Raw genomic sequence first — 22599 nt, 5'->3', positions numbered from 1 at the left:
ACGGGGTAGGACTGAACCATTACAGCCCAGTGGGCTTGACGTGGGGTGAGCTGCTGTGGTTCACAGTAGTACTCAAGGTTCTTGTGATCAGTGAAGATCACAGTGGGTTCGACTGGGGAGAGGAGGTAAGGCTGGAAGGCCTTCAATGCATGGATGACTGCCAGCATCTCCAGGTCATAGACCTGGTAATGCTGTTCTGCACCCACGAGGGATTGGGACAGGTACAAACAGGGGTGCCATTCGCTATCGGCTCCTTTCTGTGCTAGGACCGCTCCAGTTCCGAGCTTCGAAGTGCCGGTAAAAAGAGCAAAAGACTTCGAGAAGTTGGGTATTGTGAGGACCGGAGCAGAGCATAACAAAGATTTAAGCTTTCCGAACATGGAGTTGCATTCTGGAGTCCAATGGTAGGACACCCCTTTCTTTGTGAGATCATGTAGTGGGCGAGCAATGCTTGAAAAGGAAGGGATAAATTTGCAGTAGAAATTGCAAAATCCTAGGAACCAGCGAAGTCCCTGTTAGGTTGTCTGGGGCTTCCCAAGTACTGATGGCATTGGTCTTCGTTGGTGAAGTCTCAATACACCCTTTTCCTATTACCATTCCAAGGAATTTGATTTCTTCGGCCTCAAAAACACACTTGCTGATCTTGAGGTGAAGTCCTTCTTTCCTGCAGATTTCCAGGAACTCACATACACAGGTCCGGAGTTCTTCCTTGGTTTTTCCATGGATCGCTATGTCATCCATGTAACCCACTTGTTTTCCTCATTGAGATTTGAAGGTGTGGTCCATGTACCTCTGAAAGGAAGGTGGTGAATTACACTGCCCAAAGAACATTACCATTGGTTCAAACAGGCCTCAGGGTGTGATGAAAGCCCCTTTCCATTCATCTCCTTCCTTCACTCTGAGATTAGTGAAACCCCAGCGAATATCTGAACTTGGCATAGTATTTTGACTCGACTAACTCGTCGAAGAGCACCTGGGCATTTGGCAACAGGTGTGCATCTGGGATGGTAAATGAATTAAGATAGCGATAATCTTGAATGAGTCACTTCTTTCCATCCTTCTTCACAACGAAGAACACTGGGGCTGCTTGCAGAGATGTCGAGGGTCGAATTTTTTTACACTTTAGATTTTCCTCCAGGAACTTCGTCTAGCACTTTTAGCTTGTCAGGTGACATGGGATATACTGCTGCTTTTTTTGGCTTGAAGTCATCATGAAGTCGAATTTTGTGATCCAACCCAGGTCGATGTTCTGGGAGCAGGATGTCCTCTTCTGAGAATACCTTTGCAAACTCTCTGTATTCTTTTGGGAGTTCAACTTTTTCCTTACCTGCAGCTAAAGCAGCCTCGAGTTCTGTGGATAAAGTGGTTTTGTTAATTTCTACAGACTGTGGATCCATAGACTCTGTGGTAGGAGCTTTGATACCTTGTCCCTCATACCAAGGGACGACCTGTTTTATGTAAGTTTCAGATTTGTGAGTTGTGACATACCCGTCATCCCAACATGTTATTCGTCCTGTCTCCCAATTTATTCAAGGTTTGAATTCTTTAAGGAACGGCATCCCAAGAAGGATGTGTTCCTTTCCGATCAGGGGACCAACATAACATTTGACTCATAGCACCTGGTTCTTGACGATCAACTTGAGGGTTACCTTTCGTGTGACCCATTCCATGTCCTTTCCAGTAAACGAGGTTGTTTTAAACTTGTTTTTGATGCAATATGTCATAATCTTGAGCTTTTGTACAATTCACTCCGAGATCAAAGAGACCTCGGCTCCTGAATCAATACAGGCAACTACTCCTGCACTGTAGTCTGGCAAATATACCGTTCCGAGCAGCGAGGTCGAGCGCATAGTCGATTCGTCATCTATAGAAGTACATTTAGCAGACAAAATGGCTACTGGACTGACTGAGGCAGGAAACTCGTCAGTCCTTTCTAAAAATCCTTTCTCAGTCCAAACTGCTCCCGCTCTTCCACAGTTGCTTCCCTGTCACCTATGTAGGCGACCTTCTGTCCATCATTTCTGAGGACAATACAGATCTGAGGAAGAGATTTGTTCTTGGATTTGCAGTCACGCTTGTAGTGACCTTCGGCTCCACAGTTGAAGCATTTAATTTCCGAAGCAGATCGTTTGACAGCTTCATTTACATTTGTCGATGTCCATTGCATCAGGATCTCAGGAACCTCCATGGTAATGAATGAACTTTCTTTCATACCAAGATTCCTTCCCTTCTAGGATATGTCTTGTTGTGATCGCAGTTCTTGCTTCTCCCGCACACTGTATCCACTCAATGACCATGGAAGGGGCACATCCAGAATTGAGAACCCAGTCGCGATACTCTTTGTTTAATCCTTTTCTGAAGAAGATCCCTGCTTCATGTGATTCTTCTTTAAGCTGAGCCTTGTTAACAAGCCCTGTAAACTCGGCAATATACAACTTGAGTTCACATTTGCCTTGGGTGATGTCGGAAAGGCAAAGGATTGCCAAAGCGGTTTGATCACCAGATTCGAAGGTAGCTTTAAGACACTCCACGAACCTCTGGAAGGTGTCCGTGTAATAGATTGTGCCATCGAGAAGCTTGTTTTCATTTTGATAATTTTTGGCAAAGGAGACTGCTGCACCTTTTGTCATATACATAAGGGTGAACGAGATCTTGAGTGATTCCATATTGTATATGTGCTTGTTCAGGTTCAAGTAACCTTCGACCTGCATAACCCAGGTCTGAAGCCCATTGTGGCTTCCGTTGTATTCTCCAGGACGCCTGACATTAAACTCCTGTCCTCCATTGGGTGGGCAGCAATCATACGTGTCATCAGGATTGGCTGGGGCCTTACCCTTACTGGACCCACCAATGGGGACCTCTGGGGGAATTACCTTTCCGAAGTTCCTTGCATACCAAGTGCATAATGCTGAGTCTGTAGGCATTCCTGTTGGAAAAGGGTCGCTGTTATGATTTACCATGGCCTTGTGAAGTTCTTCTGCCATAGTGAGCCTCTGTTCTTCCAACCTCTGTCTCAGCTCCTCTTCGGAGATGGTCCTTGTAGGCATCTCAGGGGCTGATTCTCCATGACCGAGTGTCATGGACATTTCTGGTGACTTGCGTGCTTCATGTTCCTTACTGAGGACTGATCCAAGTGAAGTATCGGACTTCTGATCGTCTTCTTCTTCTGAACTAAGCACGACTTCCAAATCCCTAAACCGGGATAGATAAGATAACTGGGGATTGGTGGTGGTGACCAAGGGTCCTAGTCTTCCTAAAGGGATGGGTGGTAGTGGGGGATTCCTGCCGAGCCCAAGGGGGTTTGGTCGAGGAGGGACTGGGGGTCTTGATCTCTGAGGGTTAGACACTTTAATGGGAAGTGATAACAAAGGCTGAGGGAGGATTTATTTCTCAAAAGAAACCTGTCAGCAAAGTTGAAGTGTTGAGGGTGCGTGAGTGGCTTTACACATAGGGAGACATGAGCACTGACTCTAGGGAGGCAATCTATTAAAGCCTAGTGGCTGCCTGTAGAGTGGTGGATTTGATTGAGGGAAGAAGGGTGCTTCTCAATTTTGTTACTTGTTGGACAAGTTGAAAAGCAAGGGAGAAAGGCAAGTTAGGCTTTACACGTAGGGAGACCAACGAGCCTTTTGTTTGAGTGTTGATTGGTTTGTTGAAGTTCAGTAACCAGGGACGAGTGGACTTTCACAAAGAGGTCGATGAGTCCCGAAAGCTGTGTAGAGTTTTTTGATTTTGTTATGCCCGAGCGCGGTGACTTCTTCAAATGGAATAGGCACGAAGCATGCAAGGTGGGAGACTATGGGCCGAACTTGTCATAACCCCTATGGCTGAGTTATCGCAATAATCTGACAGAGGTTCTGTCTACTGGCGAGTCCCTGAGGTTGTTCTCATGGAGAGAGAACAAGGATAAAGCAAAGGGATGAAGCTCAGTTGCAAGCTATTGAAAAAACTGCAGATACAGGATGAAGTATGTGGGATTATATACTCCTAAGTACAAGTACTGTAGCAGTTGTGACAGATGCATCATTGACACGTATCCGCAGTAATCAACAATCCCATCAATGAAATAAATAGGAGTCATATGGTGTCAAAGATGGGGGTAGGGAGGCAATGAAGGCTGTACTGGCCAGCGCAATCAATGCAGCAGTGAGGAGCCTGACACTGGAGCTATAGTACAACATATAAGCAATATAAACAAGTCAGGGACGAGTCATAAAAGCAAGAAGTAAACAAGTTGTCCATCAGAGAGGGCGGTGGGATGCCAGATCATAGTGGCAACTGCAGTCTTGACAGGTATTGGAAATACCTTGACAGATGGAGATCTGAACATTCCCTGGAGCATTCGAGCCCCTAGGATGGTGACAACTATTAGAGACGTGACTAGGCACGTGACACATGTGACCGAAAGAAGTCGAAAAAAGGAAAGACCCCTGATGGAAGTGTAACAAGTGCAAGTTGCTTTATCATTTAGCTCTATCGATGTCAGTACCTTAATACATGTCAGGGCATAAATACAAATGCAACTACACTGGCCTTGCACAATGCATGGTGCTGCCTTCTTATTACTGCTCAATCCCTGCCCACACATTCCCTTCCTGCTGCAACATTACCTGGGTGCTTTGCCTGGACTATGATGGTGAATTTGGATGCTATATTAGCTGATGAAGGTGAAATGAGATGTTCAGTATCAATATAAGTATGGATATGATTGGGCAAGCCAACTGACAGCCCAGATGCAAACTGGGAGCTAATTTGCCTTTGGGCAGGATCCTGTCAAAGAGATCAGCCTGATTGGATATTTCAGTCACTTCACAGAGGTCCGAATGAATTCCTTGGCATGACTGCACTAGTATTGAAATGCATTGAGACCAAACAAGGGCATGAAAAAATGTAGTAGCCAACCATCTATTATACACCATTATACATCATACCACATCATACTTCATGGAGTCCCAGTACGAATCAGATGCCTGGGATCAGACAGAAAGAGATGATGCTGATGGTGAGTGAGACATAGAACCATCAGATGTGGGGGAAAGGGAAGAAGAAAGGTTTGAAGTGGAAGAGTTGGAGATCCTTGGGTGCCAATGCCAGGAATGGAGGCAAGCAGGGAAGAAGAAGAAGCCTGCAGTTCTGCTATCCATATGGGAGGAGATGCAGCAATTGGACAGGAACAAGGAGTTGAGAGGGAGCAAAGTCCAGACCAAGTGCAAGGTATGCTCTAAAAGTTCTGATTCGGATGCTCACAATTCAAAGCACCCTTGTAGCTAATACAAGATTGGTTGAAAAAGCCCCTCTGTTCAAAGAAGCCCCACATTACCCTTAGATCCAGTTACAAATACTCTGTGTGGGCAGTGGTCCATGAATTGTACCAAGAGCAAATACAGGAGAAGCTTGCAAAAATGAAAGTAGAAGAAGGCAATACCCATGGAAGCAAGCAGATCCAACAGTATCAGAATGCATTGATGGCTTGTATTCAGGATGACCTGATGGAGGAACAATTGGCTGCAGCTGAAGATATAGTGGAAAGGTGGAATGGGCAGGAAGACCCCACACCAGAGACAAAAGCAAGGTGCAATTGTATGAGGTCAACTTCCCAGTCTTCAATTTATCCTGGTTCCCAGGAATGCAGCCAAGTATGGGTACAAGTATGTCCAAAGCTTTGCAATGGAGATGTGGAGGTATTGTGGAATGCACATAGTGTGTATGGCTGGGTGGAAAAATGAGGAGGGAACTATACAGGCATGCACATGAGTCCACCATATTCTCCTCTAGGCCTAGGTAAGACTCATGCAATGACAGTATGGACTTCAATAACAAAATCATGGATGGAATCCCCTTCAATGATGTCTGCACACTGGAAGGAAGCTGGCAAGAGTACCTTGGGGAAACATTTGAGGAACCAGGAACACTGCCCAAGCATGATGGCAAGTCAAGTCCCAAATGTGCTTGGAAAAAGACAGCAGCCAAAGCAACAAGGACCAGCAAGGTTGACTCTGTGAAATTGGTGAAAAATGCTGATGGAGAGATTTGGATAGGAGAAATCACAGGCCTTAGCTGGGGCCAACTACAAAAAATGGTTCATGGATTTGTGACTGCTCACTACCATGAGTGGCCAGAGTATTTAGTGTCCTCAATCTCTGATGAGTGCTATCAGGATTAGCATGCAGAAATCCCTCATCAGCAGTGCCATTCAAGAATTTTGGTCATCATCAAGCAGAAATGATAGCAGCCCACCATCTTCCTGAAGGATTTACCTTTGACCATGACCCAAGTCACATGTGGATGACAACTGCTACCCAGCTGCTGTCCTTTTGGCACAAGCAACAGGAATCCCATCCAAATGATGTGTTTGGATTTCAGAAATGGATCAATCAATCTGGTGAGCTGCAGCTACTGGTGGATAGAACTTTGGCACCCCTCCAGGTTGTGAGGCAGCAGAAATACTGAAAGACACCTGCCCCAAAATGCAAAAAGAATCCCAGAAGGAAAAATGTCAAGGGCAAGGGTAAAGCACAGGAAGAGGGAGTGGTGGATGATAGTGCAGATGATAGCACAGATGACAGTGCAGATGACAGTTTGGATGATCACAGCAAGGCTGAGGTGAGTGATGTTGAAACAGATGGTTCCTCTGCTAAAAAGGTGCACCATGTGTGATTTTCATGCACAACAGATCAGCACTAATGTCATTCTTGTCTTCAGGTATCCGGTGGGAGGAAAAACTGTGCCAAGACACCATTCCCTCTCATTCCTGCTCAAATCCCCCACCAGCTGATGGTTCCCATAGTGAGTGTCTCTCTGCACCTCCAGCCCATGCAAAGACCCTGGTGCATTGTCTGTGAAATAAAGTGCTAACTGACTATAATGGGTGGGAAAGCAATGGCCATGATTCTGATGATGAAGTTGGTGAAGACACTTATTTTCCCACCCTATCCAATTCAAAGAAAATGGCAACATCCCTGAATAGTGAGCTTCCCACTGTAACTTGTATTCACAGCAAACCCTGATCTGCACTCAGGGAACAAGTACACAACTGAACTACAGGACCACTCAGAATATGCAGATGAAGATGGATTGGAGAGCATTCCTTTCACTGACCACCCAACTGAGGAGGGGTCAACAAGCAGAAAAAAAGGTGGAAAGCTGAAATCCACCCTGAAGCACACACACCAGGCAAGTTCAGTCATGTTGAATCAGCTGTTATGGCTAGCAAGTTTGTGCTGTATATTAAGCAGGCTCTGTCAGAATTGAGTGAGCCAGACATGAATTGACATTGACCTGGGGCCAAATACTTGTCCAAGTCCAACCATAATGGATCTGTGACCACCAATGCAGCATCCATGAATGTGAAACAGGGTGTCCCTGGGAGCACCTGGAAGTCACCTCATATCAGAAAGGCCCCTGCAAGGCCAGATGCAGATGTTCCATCTCCTGATGCAAAGAGATTGCACAAGCAAACAGGCAGCAATCAGAAGCAGAAGTAGTTGTCAAATCCCTCAAACAGTCAGAGTGGAAACCTTTTCTGGAACTCATGTATGGTCTATAGAGGGCTTAGCCTAGTGTGACACATTAGAATACAAGTGTATGGCATGTACAGTAGCTCATGACACCATGGTGGTTGTGAGAGGCATCTTTGATATCAGAGAGAGGGATAGTTAAGCAGGATGGTTGAGCAGGACAATTGAGTGGAGAGCTGAGTGGGACAGGTCTACATATTAGCCATGTGGAAGTGACTGGTAGCTATCTATGTAGGGAGATATTGCTGCTTATCTCCCATGTATTGCTGTTACCCAAAATTTGGGTCTGTCCACCATTGTCCAACCATGCTTCCCACAGTGTGAATGATATTCTCACCATTGTTCCTACAAGTTTAAATCTTGATTGATCATTGACCTATCAGTGAACCCATCATCATCAAATATGTCCACTGAACAGTCCTGCCAAGTTCATTTCTGTCATCAAGGTGAGGTTTTCTTCATTGTTGGATCCAGCAACCTAAGCCATCCACAGCTAATGTAAGACCAATCGAGCCAAGGCAATCTAGCTCCTGCATGAAGCAGTCCAAAAATCTGGAGGAGACACTAGTACAACTGCATGAGTTGTGAGAGCCAACCCCTCCACCAATTGTCTCAAGTGGAAGGGCAGATATGGTGGGGTTGAACATGGATATTGCAGCTGGTGAGTGAACATGATTTCTCTCCAAGCTAAACAACAAACACTCTTTTGCTATAGATTCATGTGAAAGCTTGCTGGATCAGTTCCTGCAGGAAAGGGAGCCAACTGCTCTGGCAGAGGGCAGAATTGCAGCCAGTGAGTTGGCATGATTGCCCTTCAAGCTAATGAACAAACTAATTTTCTAGTAATAGATCCACATGACAACTTGATGAATCAGTTCCTGAATGAACAGGAACCAACTGCTCCCCCAGCAGATGGTATGAACATGGATCTACTCAAGCAATTGCTGAATGTGTGGGAACCATTGGCACCACCAGTCATGCATGAGAAATTAAACAGGATGGACAGGTCTTCAACACCTGCACAAGATGTTACTATGCAGGTCGATTTTCTGGCAGACTTGCAGAATGTGTGGGAACCATCTCCTCTGCCCATCACCTGCAAATCATCAAATCTGAGGACCAATCTCCTCGACCTGATTCTCCAACTAACCTGCTTGCTTGATTGCAAGATGTGAGGGAACCAACACCTCCCCCACTTGTTTCAAATGTACCCATTGAATCTTTTGACTTGGCAGCAGATGAGGACAATGGCACAAACTGTTTGACTTTTGGCATGCCTGAATGATCAGAGATGAGGGATCTTTTTGAGGAAATATGCAATGGTGAGCATTTATTTGGTTCTATTCATGTGATCAGTGATATCCATCAATTATGTAGGTGAGCTTCCATCTACACAGCAATCTCTTCAAATGGAACAATGGGGATTGGCACCTGTTCCACATTGTGATCAAGGTATGGGCATGAGCTTAATCTGATACACCTTTGACATTGATAATTTTAGTCCTGCATGCCTTACATGCCACAGTATCTCACTATTGCAGAAACACCACTCCCAGTGACATGCCATTCAATCCCACCCTTGATAGGCACCTTGTGTGGGCTGAGAATGCCATTGTGAGAGAATTGGGCACAGCTGCAAGGGACCAGGATGGTGCAGCCTCTCAGGGCCTTTGACTTGTTAATATGCTCAATTTGATGAAGTCATTCATTATCTGCATTCTGCCTTTGAAAATTGTCCTGAGCCATTCATTGCCAGCCAATCACACCCATCTTGCCAGTCTGTGGTAGAGATGGGTATCCTCTACTTGGCATGCCAGATTGAGGTGGCATCTGTACATCTGAAGCAGACTGCCAATATCATGGGATGGCCCATGCATTGGTTTGCAAACCTAGCAATGGACTTGGTAGGTTTTACATCAATTTTTCACAATGTGGGACTGATACATAATTCCTTCAGAATCAGCTTAATAGCTTGATTCTGGTGATGGTGTTGTATGCCAGGTATACTCCTCCCCTCCCAGCATGCTACCATGCATACCTCAGACACCAAGATGATGAGGTTAGCTTCCACAATCAAATGCAGCTAATTCCCCTTAGTGCATTTTGCATAATTGATAATATCAGTGCCATCATCCCACATTGGACCCCACATGCAGCTGAGCCCAATTCTGGCTTTGCATTCCCTTGGTGGCTATATCATTCTGAGGAATATGCAGTGGATTCCCAAAGATTGCAAGGCAAGGGATTGTTTTCTGTTGCCTGGGATTTTTTTAAGGTATGCCACTTATTCTTGTCACTGCAAATAGTTGATGATGGCCCAGAGCTTATGGTCATTGCCTGAGGCACCAATCACAGACCTGTCTTGATGGCCATATCGAGGAGCAGGTAAACTACTGCATCGAAAATATTTGGAAATATGCTGATGTTGTCAATGGTTGGGGTTGACAAATTGACCATTTCTATACTAGGTGGTGGGCATTGTGCAGGTTGTTGGGCATGCCACTTCAATAGTTTACATGTTTTTGACTGTGGAGTTGGTTGAATATACATTGCTGTGAATGTCGATCATTTATGAGATACCACCCATTCACATGATGTCTGAACCCCTGCCCATCCACATGATGTCTGACAATCCACCCATCTGCATGATGGCCTGAGTAGGTTTATGTTTTTTGCAGTTTATGATGCACACCCTTTAGCTCTGAGTACCCACCCAATCTATGATGTCGAAGCACCTGCCCATTTGCAAAATCTTGGCAACACCACCTGTCCAAAGTTCAAAAGCCAGCATATCCTAATAAAATACAAGATCCACATTGCCTACTAAATCTTACATTAAATTTTGCAGCTTCAAATCAACAGTTCTCCAGTTGCAACTGGTCTAGGTAGTAGGTTGTCCACCTGCAGTGATTGACACATGGGAATGTGCACCAACTGATGTACATTGGCACACATGTAGTATGCCAGGCATGCTCTGTCACCATCTACAGCTCCCACCCCATGCTCCAATGCTGAACCTGAAAATGCAATGATCATCCCTGGGTTGTAGCATAGCCGCAGATTCAACATTGGAATGACAAAGTCCAAGGGCAGGTAGTTGCCTATGGTTACCAGCATGTCATACCATGGATCCCATCCATTGATATCCCTGTGGTAACAAGTTGCCCAATTCACCATCATGGACATGCTGCTATATGTGGAGCTCATATCTGAATCTGCCTGCTGTTTTGCCTGTTCGCCAAGGTGGATCAATGCTTCCCTGCCATCTGCATACATTCATGGATGGATGACATGCAGGATCACAGATAACAGGGCATTGGTGTTGGACATTTGGTCGACCCATTCCCTTGTAGAAGTGTTTTCCATCCTGGATTTGAGCAGCCATGAGGCTTCTGGGAAGCCATTTTGGGGTTTCAAGACAGATGAGCACTTTATTCACAAGGAAAGAAATGATCACCCACCCCATAACCCTGTTGAAACCATGTGGGTGACAGGTTGATGGTGCCTTTCAACTCAGCATTATTGTGGAAATATGCCTTGTCCATCTGCCATGCCTGTGGGGAAGCCTTTATGCTCTCCCACAGTGGTTCCCTTAGAAGATGAAGGCAGTTCCATACATTGGCCTGCCATTGCATTAAGTCAGTAGAATATGAGATTCTGCATTCCCTTACCCTTCTTTTTGGGCTGAGAGCATCTGGCAAATACCAAATGCAGATGGTGTTTGAGTTGGTCACCAGAATGGATGGCTCAGTCACTTCTGCATATCTCTCAGCAGCTTCTGCATTGCAGGTTTTTCCACCCTGATTTTTCCCAACATTGACTGTGGAAAGATGAAAACTTCCATTGCACCATTATGATGGACTTACTTGGGTGATGATAGGCCTGTGAGATTACTGATGATATGCAATCCACTTCACATAACACTGGAAACAGAATTGATAGATCTGGAAGGGTGCAAGGTCTGCTGAATACCTCCTCTTGAAATCTGGCTTTCATGTATGATGCAATGCAGTCTGTTAGTTCCATTTGCCATCTGTGGGGGGTTTTAGATGTGTCTTGTGTAGTATTCATGCTTGGGGTGGATGAGGTCAGAGTTGTATAGTGGGTGAGCTCCTTGCAGCTTGTTGGAAAATTATGGCATGTCAGGATGCTTGCCTCAATATTTTGCTGTGATCTGATCAATATGTTGTGATGCTATATGTGCTATTGGTGTTGGTCCCATCTTATGTTGTGACAGGGGTGGATCTTACTAGATGGACCTGTCCTTGTTTTATGGCAATATAAAAGATATTACTGAAGGGCCCATCCATATGTTATGACCATATAAATAATACTGCTGAAGGGCCTGTCCTTATGTTGTGACCACATAAATGATACTGCTGAAGGGCCCTTCCATATGTTGTGACACTATAAATGATATTACTGATGGGCCTGTCATTATGTTGTGACAGGGGTGCATCTTACTAGATGAGCCCATCTATGTGTTGTGACACTGTAAATGATATTACTGATGGGCCCATCTTTATGTTGCAACAGGCATACATGTTGCTATTGACAGGCCATCCATGTGTTGTGACTGTGTAATTGATATTACTGATGGGCCCATCCATCTGTTGCAACAATGTAATTGATAATACTGACTGGCCTGTCTTTATGTTGTGACATGGGTGCATCTTACTAGATGGGCCTGTCCATGTGTTGTGACCCTGTAAATGATATATATTGAAGGGCCCATCTTTATGTTGTGACAGGTACATCTTACTATGGATGGGCCTGCCCATGTGTTGTGATGGTATAAATGATATTATGGAAGGGCCCATCCATATGTTGTGATGCTATAAATGATATTACTGATGGGCCCATCTTTATGTTGTGACAGGGGTGCATCTTACTGGATGGGCCTGTCTATGTGTTGTGATGGTGTAAATGATATTACTGATGGGCCCATCTTTATGTTGTGACAGGGGTGCATCTTACTGGACAGGCCCATCTATGTGTTGTGACACTGTAAATGATAGTACTGATGGGCCTGTCTGTATGTTGCAACAGGCATACATGTTGCTATTGACAGGCCCATCCTTATGTTGGGACAGGGGGGTATCTTACTAGACAGGTGCATCTATGTGTTGTGATGCTGTCAATGATATTACTGATGGGCCCATCCTTATGTTGTGACAGGCATACATCTTGCTATGGACAGGCCTGTCTATATGTTGTGAAAGGGGTATATTATCCCAAAGATGGGCCCTTCCATATGTTGCCAACTCTGTAATCTATCCTAGAGGGGCCCCTCTTTATGTTGTGGCCCTATAAAGCATATGATGGGTGGGCCTGTCCATATGTTGTGACCTTCTTCATGATACAATAGGCAGGCCCATCCTGATATTGTGACTGGGGCACACCCTACCATGGATGGGCCTGTCCATGTCTTACAGTAGCTCAGCATACTTACTTGGTCACAGGCCCATCTATATGTTGCAGCATCCTTACCCTCCACAGGCCCTCCCATATGTTGTGGAATTGCACTTACAAGCCCATACATATGTTGCTCTCACTATAGGCCCTCAGGCCTGTCCCTATGTCATGGCTAATCTATTTAGATGGGCCCATTGCAGGGTCTATATAAGTGTTGGCAGTTTGGCACACAGGCTACCTATATGTTGTGACTAAATGGACCACATGGGGTCCCTCCATTGAACAACAGGGAGTGCTTATTTGTGATGGGACACATCAGCATAATGTGCTTGACCAAGACATGGTCAGAATGAAGTTGCTCAGTACACTCCCAGTTCACTCGACACTTACTGGCTATGGTGAATGTGATCTTAAGGCAAGACATGCAATCATGCATGGTAGGTAAGTGCAAAGGTCCCTCACTTCCTTCTCAATGAATGATTGGGTTGAACTTTAAATTCCAGTCCCAGCAAACTGTACCCTGATTTTGCAGATCTCCATCCCTAGGGGTGTCCCAATGGCATGAAGGGAAGTGGATGTACACTGTGTCATCTATTTCTGAGCAGCTGCTCATCTTCCCATAATATTTCCTTGATTCTGTGCCATTTCTGTGCATGATTCGATGTCCTTGCTCCAAAGCAACTATTGCGCAGAGGATGGGCTACAGTATGAAGAGCTAAGACAAGAGCACTTGCCTTTTACTTGAGTTAAAACAGTAGTTTTTGAAATAAGTTTGTTGGGACTCTTGTTTGAGAGGACAGTAGAACAAATGTAGAATATCCCTGAGTTTATATACATGTTTCCATATGCATGGACCAGTAATGTATATGGAAACTGTTACTACATATAGTAAAGAATAGCAGAGAATGCTATGGAATATGATGCAATACATGATGTCATACTGATGTCACTGTAGAGCTGATTGCTAAGTTATGTGACGTTACACATGTATCAAAATGTGCAAGTCTAGATGAATCTAGATGTCAGACATATTATCATATTTCCAACACTCCCCCTTGCTCTAGAATGGGAGATTAACAAGTCCCATCAACGAGTGATTAGTTTTGAATTTCTGCCACATCAATGATTTTGTAAGACCATCGGCTTTTTGTTAGTCAGTTTGAACATATTCAATACTGAACAAACCATCTTGTACACATTTGTGTACATAGTGCCATTGGATGTCAATATGTTTGGAACATCCATCTGAGACTGGATTTTCAGCTATGAAGCATGCACCCATATTGTCACAGTATAATATGGTCTTTTTGGTTTTAAGCTTGAGTTCATCAAATAGCATATGAAGCCATTTGACTTGACCTGCAGCATCACAGAGAGCCATGTATTTGGCTTCTGTAGAGGAGAAGGCAACAGTCTTCTGTTTTTGTGATTGCCAAGAAATAAGGGATGTTCCAAGGAACATGGCATAACTGGTTGTTGAATGATGAGTATCTTTATTCAACACTCAATCAGAATCAGTGAAACCAAATATCTGCAATTCAAGTCCAGAATAATAAAGCACTAAATTTGGAGTAGAGGTAACATAGTGAACTATGTGCAATGCTTTATTATGGTGATCTTCAGTTGGATTTGCCATATATTGTGACATGTGGATCACCACAAAGGTGATATCTGGACAAGTTCCAAGTGCCATATAGAGTAAAGACCCTATAATAGACTGGTACTGGGAGTGGATTAGTGAGGTTGCCTGATAATTGGCAGGGGTTTTTTCCAGTTGATATCCTGAAGGAAGTGGAGTGCGAACATTTTGAGCAGTCTCCATTCCAAATCTTTTGATGACCTTTTTGATGTATGGAGTTTGATTGAGATAAATTTCTTTCTTCAATTGATCTTGATGAATTTGAATTCTGAGATATTCTTTAACTTCTCCAAGGTCACAGGATTCCCATTTCTTCATAAATTCTTCTTTCTTGGCTTTTAGAAGATGTTTGTCTGATCCTAAAAATAATCCATCATCAACATAGACAAGGAAAATGACAATGCCAGCTTTTGAAGAGTAGATGTATATCCCAGCATCCACTTTAGAGTGTATATAGCCCATGTGAAGTAATGAAGCATGTAGGGCTTTATTCCATGCAAGTGCTGCTTGCTTTAAGCCATAGAGGGCTTGAAGCAGCCAATAGGCCTTGTGCTCTTGGCCCTTAACTTGAAAACCTTCTGGTTGCTCCATGTAAATTTCTTCATCAAGATTGCCATATAGGAGGGCAGTTTTAATGTCCAGGGCTTCCATTTCCCAATTCTTTTGGGCAGCAAATGCAAGTAGGATTTGCACAGTTTCAAAGTGAGCCACTGGAGAGAAGGTATCTTTGAAGTTGGTGCCAAATTCTTGTGTAAAGCCTTTAGCCACAAGATGAGCTTTATAGCAACCATCACTTTTAACAGTGAATACCCATCAACACTTAACAGGTTTCTGATCTCTGGGAGGATCCACCAAAGTCCAGACTTGTCTTTCTTCAATAGACTTTAATTCATCCTTCATGGCATCAAACCATTTCTTTTGCAGATCAGGGGATAACTTTAGAACATCTTTGTAATGTTCTGGTGATTCTTTGATCTGTGCAGTGAGTGCAAATTCAAAAGGATGCATCTTGGCTTCTTGATCCAGCATTCCCTTTGTAGATTCAGGAAGCAGAGTTAAGGGAGATGAGGGAGAAGGAGGAGTAGTTCCTTGTGGATGTTCAGTTCACTGACAAGGAACTTGAGGAGGTACCATAGCAGGTGGTAAGACTGGAGAAGGTGGTCTTTGTTCCTCATCATAGCATCTCCTAGCTTCTTCTCTTTCTCTAATATTATGTTCTGCATTTCAGATCCATTGTTGAGCCTGATCACAGTTTTGTTGAATATCCCTTTCTATCTGAACTGGAGGTCTGTCTCAATAAATGTTTCCAGGATGGGAAACAGGGATAAATTGACACTTAGGACATGGTTCTTGGTCTTCAGGTTGTTGTGGTTGAGCTCTCCAAACATTTCAGGAGTTGCCAGGAACAGAATAAGGAGTATGAGGATGATGAAGAATGTGAGGGTCAACTGATAGTGCAGCAGCAGGTGCTCTTCTAATCAGTTGATTTGAACCAGAAGCTCTAGGCTGGTCTGCAGCTTTTCCCTGCTGTGGGTTTGATGGTGTAAATGGACAAGGTGGTTGCTGGTGATGAGGCAGCAGTTGGATCTGATCAGGATCTGGTAATGAGTATAGGCTTTCAGAGTCAGATGATGATTTGGATGATGAGTCGCTTTCAGAACTGGGCTCAAAGGTTTTGGTCTTTTTGTTATCCAAGCAGAAAGGAAAGGAGTCTTCTATGAATTTTGCTGTACAAGATAAAATGATTTTCTGACCATGTAAAAACTGATATCCTTTTGTACTTAGGCTCATAGCCTAAGAAAATCATCTCGATAGCATGAGGTTCCAATTTATCTTTTCTTTGTTCTTTTGGAACCCATACAAAGGCTTTACAGCCAAAGGTAAAGTTCCAGAAGTGTTTTGGAACACATGCATGATGCCAAATAATGCCAGCTTTCTCAGAAATGGTTCAGTCAAATCATTCTGCCTGACCATTTTGTTGTGGTTGGTCAGTGATTGATAATTGATGGGTTATTCTGCATGTAGAAAGGAGCACTTTAAAAGTAGAACCCATAAACTCTCCCCCTTGGTCCAAACAGAGTGCAAGAAGATGGTGGCCAGTTTGATTTTGGGCTGAAACCATCCAATTGGCAAAAGCAGTATAAGTGTCAGATTTGTTATGAAGGTAGAGACAAAGCCAAATGATGAATGATCATCAAGGAGTGTAAGAATATATTTGGAGCAGAAATAGGATTCCACTGGTAACTCCAGTAAGTCAGCATGGACCAATTTGAGAGGTTTAGCTGCACATTTCCAGGAAGGTTTGAAAGCTTCAGAAGATAATTTCCCCTGAGCACACCTTTTACAGGAAGAAGTCTCCCCCTGTATTTGTATTTCAGGAAGACCCAATTGATGAAGGTGCCATAAAATAGCTTGTACAGGATGGCAAAGTCAATTATGCAAGAGTAATTCTGGAAAAGTCCTAACCAGAGGGCAAAGGACCATGTATGCATTGGTAGGTAGAAGTGATATGCCCAAAAACCAGTGTAGTGGTGAAGTTGGAGAGGCTAAGCACACCTCTAAGACAATCCAGCCATCTGGTGCTTGGATCACCTCGTGTGTGAGTGTCGCAGTGCTGTGATACCCATTTTTCAACAGCACATTTCTTGAACAACATTGCTTTGAGAACAAAGGACTATAGACAACATTATGGAGCAGTAGATTCTGCCCATTTTCAAGGAAATAACCACTGTTCCTTCACCTAATAATTGAACTTGACTTAACCCAGCAGTAGATGCAAGGGAAGGAGTAGTAAATTCTTGAAAGGTGAGGAAATCAGTTTTAAAAGGTGTCACATGATGTGAAGCACCAGAATTTAACATCCATATTGACTCACCCTTTGGAAGGTTCTTGAATGATGTGTGCACACCCAAGGGGTAGCAGTCAAAAGCATCATATGCATTCCTATCAAATTCACTGGGGAAATATCCCACAGCTGATTCATTAGGACCATACTTGATATCTGGATTATGATGAATATGGAAACATTTTACAGGCACAGGTGTAGGCACAGATTCATAAAATGTCTTTAAGGACATAGGGCAGTTTTTCTTTAATACTGGGACAGATCTTCAGTTGCAATGATCATGTCCTTGAACATCTCTGGCAGGGCTACTAAAATACCCATCTGCCTTCTGAGATGACCTGCCACTTCCCTCAACATCCCTAATTGCCACCATGTCCTCACAAGCCAAAAGGGAATCTGCCACTTGATTTGAGGGCAAGCTGGGACTACAAGGACATATCCTGTCCTCCCCAATAGTGGGAAGGGGAATCTGCCTCTGATGAGAGTTCAAAGTCTCCCATTCCCAGGGTTCCTGTAGGGGTGAGACCACTCAGTATAAAATGAGGGCTGCTCAGTGACATATAGAACAGGTGCAAGGTGAATTAGTTTGAGGGATATTAACATGAATCTTGACTGACTCAACTAGATCTGGTTGATGGTTCTGAATTTCTTCAAGATACCAAGAAGCTAGTTGGCCTGTGGAAGCATCTACTGGGAGATTGGGAGTTAACTCAACCAATTCCATAGCAGTAGTGATATCTTGTCTGGTAAGATCTGGATCATATGCCATGGTTTCACCAATGACATGAGAACCAATATAGGTATTAAGGTCATTGGAGTAGACATTCTCTACCGGAGCAGGTTTCTTGGGAGAAAGTTCAGGAGTTTGATTGCGAGGTATTTCAATAGCAGTGATATTGAATTCATCAGCAGCATACTTGTATTGTTGATAGTCAGGGATTTCTTCAATATAAGCAGATTCAACTGCTTCTGCTCCCTTGACTTCAACATCATTGGCTCAGGCTTTGCCCTTACCACATCTATGGTTTTGTCCTTGGCCATGGCCTGAGGAACCAGACTGTTGTTGCTGCTGCTGCTGTGGGTAAGGCATATAACTGCCATGTCCACTACCTCTGCATGATCCTCCTCAACCTCCATGGCCTCCATGTCCTCTGTGGAAACTCAATTCAGATCCACCACTTCCATGGTGATCTTGTGTATTGTGCCTGCCATGGCATATATTACAAAGCAGTGGCTTATTCATATGAGCAAGAAGAGAATTTGATTCTTGCTTAACAGTAGTGCCTGATGATGAAAGTTTCTCCTGCTGAGAGAGAGGAGACTTTCCAGATTTGTGGCTCCAGACTTCTTTCATTCAAGGTATGACAGTATCAGCAGAGAGTTTATTGGCAGGAATAGATGATAGGATATTGATGGGAGCCTGTTCCCAGGCTTGGGACATGGAATGAACAAGGACAAGGGCTTTCATTTTGTCATTAAGACCAATGCCCTGGCCTTGGATAGTGGCCATGATCATGGTAATCTCTGAGATCTTGACCATGATATCATCCTTAGGTTTGATCTGAATGTGGATCAACCTTTGAAATTCCATAAAAGTTGTCATGGAAGAAGGTTCGCCATATTTGGATTTAAGTTCATCCCACTTCTTCTTGGATGTATCCTTCCTGTCAATAGACATAGCAATCATCAGATCGCAGTATAGCATAATAATACCTTGAGCACGAGTATCAGAGATGTGACATCCAGATTGTACAATAATTTCAAAAGAAGAGTATGAATCCCCAATGCTACAACTATCAGAAGCCTCATGGTACCAGCCTCCAGATGCATATGGTACATCCATTGTACTGGGGAGAGGATAGGAGTGCATGAGTGGTACAAGAGCTGCAAGCTCTGGCAAGAGTGGTAGAAGGTGTTGGGCAGCTTTGGGGCTGCACAAGATAGTTGAAATCATCTTTCTCCATGGAACATTCAAGATCTTGAAGAACATCCTCCTGGGATGGCCAGTAAGCATATTCTTGTCTACTGGAAGAACTAACCCATCCAAGATGGTGGTTAGAGGACGAGTATCACAGGTTATTTCCCATATCTCCTTGAATTTTAAGTTTGCAGGTAAAGGTGAACAACTTCTCATCAAACTGATCTCCACTGACTTGTCTTTCACAGAACCACCTTGGGACACATCTAATGTCAGTGGTACCATCAGCCCAAATTCCTCAGAAAGAGCACTCAAGATGCTTGTGCCAAACCTGAAGAGGCAGGATGATCCCACAGAACTCAGGACTGTAGTGGGGCATTATAGGTGATGTAGACGAAGGCATCATGAGTGATGGTGGAGGCAGGAATGGTGAAGAGTGAAGGATCTTCATACATGAGAGAAGGAAGGTTGCAACCATTAAAATGTGTGATTGCCTGAGGAGAGGATGTATGGGTTAGCTTCAGAACAAAGTTGGTAAAATAGCCATGGTAGTTGACATGGATCCCAGGGGAAAAGTAAGGTGAGTCAAAGCCAGGAAAGTGGGGCATAAGTTGCCACACTGTTTCCATGACTGACAACAGAACAAGGTAAGTGGCCAGGTTCAGCCACTTGAAGAATGCCATGGATGAGGGCACACCCTCACACCAACTACCACAGTCTCGTACATATAGCATTTCCATAAACTCCATGATCTCTTTAACTGTGTACTTCCTCCATTTAGCCCCCTCATACATTCCATCCCAGTGTTCAGCAATTTGCATTTCAAGACATTTTGCAATGACCAAAGACATACTTGAAGTAGATTAGTTCCCATAACTTGAATAAATAACCATGAACAAGTTTTGTTTTAAAATAAATTGAACTCAGTGATGTCATCAGGGACAACAGCAAGAACAAGCTCAGGATTGAGCAACTCATTCACAGCCTCAACCTCCTCAGCCAAAGGCATGGGAGCATGACAAGGAGGTGCAGGATCGACTGCTCCTACCTCCATGCAAGGCAGTATGGGATCTAGGTCAGCATTGAAGTTGACATCAAGAAGATGGAAATGGAGGTAATGTGGTGGAGGGGTTGGTGGGCACATAACAAGTGCTTGTAGTAAAGCATGGCACACAACTGCTTGTTGAAGCAACTGCTGGTGCTGCTGCCACTAAGTGGAGAGACCTAAGAATGTCATCCAGAATGCTGTTGAGCTCAAGAAGAGCCAATGCAGGTCACCAGGATCATAAGCTCCATAATACAACAATAGAACTGACTGTTGACAGCCAGTGAGAAGTGACAAAATGATGGTGACTACCACTAACTCTAGCACATCTAGGCCTACATGATCCATAGTGATTTGCCTGTCAGCAGTGATCTATTCTATGCAAATTGCATAAATAGCACATGCCTAGAAGGTGGGGCTCATAACCTATTGCGCAGAGGATGGGCTACAGTACAAAGAGCTAAGACAAGAGCACTTGCCTTTTACTTGAGTTAAAATGGTAGTTTTTGAAATAGGTTTGTTGGGACCCTTGTTTGAGAGGACAGTAGAATGAATGTAGAATTTGATGTAGACTAAGGGAGAATATCCCTGAGTTTATATACATGTTTCCATATGCATGGACCAGTAATGTATATGGAAACTGTTACTACATATAGTAAAGAATAGTGGAGAATGCTATGGAATATGACACAATATGTGATGTCATACTGATGTCACTGTGGAGCTGATTGCTAAGGCAAGTCATGTGATATTACATGTGTATCAAAATGTGTAAGTCTAGATGAATCTAGATGTTGGACATATTATCATATTTCCAACAGCAATGTTGTCACAATAATGAAGCAGTGATACTGAGTTGCCATGGCCTTCCAGCTTGGCTGTAGTTGGAGAGGCATGTAGTAGTCATCACAGAATTGGATATGATAGTGGAATGCACCATGAACACCCCCAGGAGGACTAGTAGGTCACTGTCAACCACTATGTGCATCATGTTTACCTGGATGTACATGAGAGTGAAGTTTAACTGGATGTCCACCATGATGTGTTAGTTGCACCAGGACAAGAGTGGTTGGTGGATACCAACCAAGAGCTTATTGCTTTTATGTCTTCTCCCTTCTCTGACCTGAGGTCATGTCTGAGATCTGCTCCCAAGCAGATGCTCGGATTTCAGCACTAATGTGCATTCATAAGAAATGGAAAAGTGTGTATGTGCATCTTCTACTATAGTGGCACTCAAGGTGGCTTTGGAAGCGCTCTGGAAGCTGCTCTGGTAAGTGGCAAATTTGAGAGCAATGCCATGACAGAGTTTGAAAATTATGCCTCCCTATTGACAACACCCTCAACAGTCTGCTCACCTGCAGTCACTCTTATCAAAACCCATGGCTTCATTGAGTGGACAAGCTCATCAAGGAAGGCCTTCTGTAACTGCAACTACTGGTGGTGGATCATCCTCACAAGTACCTGGGAGTGGGAGTAAAGGGAAGGGCCCAGCATCCAACAAGCAGCTGGTGGCTGACTCCTTGATGGAAAGTACCCAGCTGAAAAACATCAATTGGGATACTCCTCATACTGAAATACTTGTCCAGTGGCTTCTTAGCCATCCTGCCAACTGCAGGATTCTTTTCAGTGACAAAAAATCAGGTGACTTACCCACATCATTATCATCTACTTTGACAGAGAGACCAGTGGGCCACAACAAGGAGGTCCAAGCGATGATCACCCAAGCTGTTTTCAAGGATGACAGTGTCTACAAGGACATGTACACAGTGAGTGCTGCCAAGTTTCAAGTCAGTGTGGGCAACCATCTCAATACATGAGTCTCCAATCATCTGATAAACCCAGGATTCACTAATGATCATCTAGGCTGAAAGCAAGCTATCAAAAGTGCTGTGCACAATTCAAACAGTCAGGGGAAGGCATCATACCTGGCCATCCAAAATTCACCAACCTTCATGGTATGTTACATGACTGATGTACAAGAATGCAGGGGCTTATGTACACATACAGATGCCGTTCTCAACAGTTTTCCTTGGTATTATGACTTACATTCCATTTGGCAGGGGAACCCATCGTTCAATCCTGAGCCCTTCAACTCCAAGCCGAACAAAAACCATGCAGAGGGCTTCTTAGTGGTTATCCAAAACAAGACACTTGGTATGAAGAATGTTTCAGGTTCCAGGGCTGAGATCACAGGTGATTGCATGGGTGTGGGGGGGACAG

At 43.9% G+C, this 22599-nt stretch overlaps 1 protein-coding gene across 1 annotated transcript; it reads right to left on the bottom strand.

The window, feature by feature from the left end:
- Nucleotides 1–10367: 10367 nt before the first annotated feature.
- Nucleotides 10368–11588, bottom strand: F5J12DRAFT_787125 (uncharacterized protein; the record flags this gene model as incomplete). The annotated part of the gene is made up of 5 exons (XM_051743583.1): nucleotides 10368–10783; nucleotides 10975–11140; nucleotides 11189–11337; nucleotides 11384–11399; nucleotides 11490–11588. The coding sequence occupies 5 exons, from the start codon at nucleotides 11586–11588 to the stop codon at nucleotides 10368–10370; spliced, it is 846 nt and encodes a 281-aa protein (XP_051594614.1).
- Between the last annotated feature and the right edge of the window lie 11011 nt (nucleotides 11589–22599).

Source organism: Pisolithus orientalis, assembly GCF_024613125.1.
Source record: "Pisolithus orientalis strain OTSU chromosome Unknown F5J12scaffold_87, whole genome shotgun sequence".
NCBI lineage: Eukaryota > Fungi > Basidiomycota > Agaricomycetes > Boletales > Pisolithaceae > Pisolithus > Pisolithus orientalis.
Note: the sequence above shows the minus strand (reverse complement) of the source record. Positions and strands in the feature narration are given on the sequence as shown.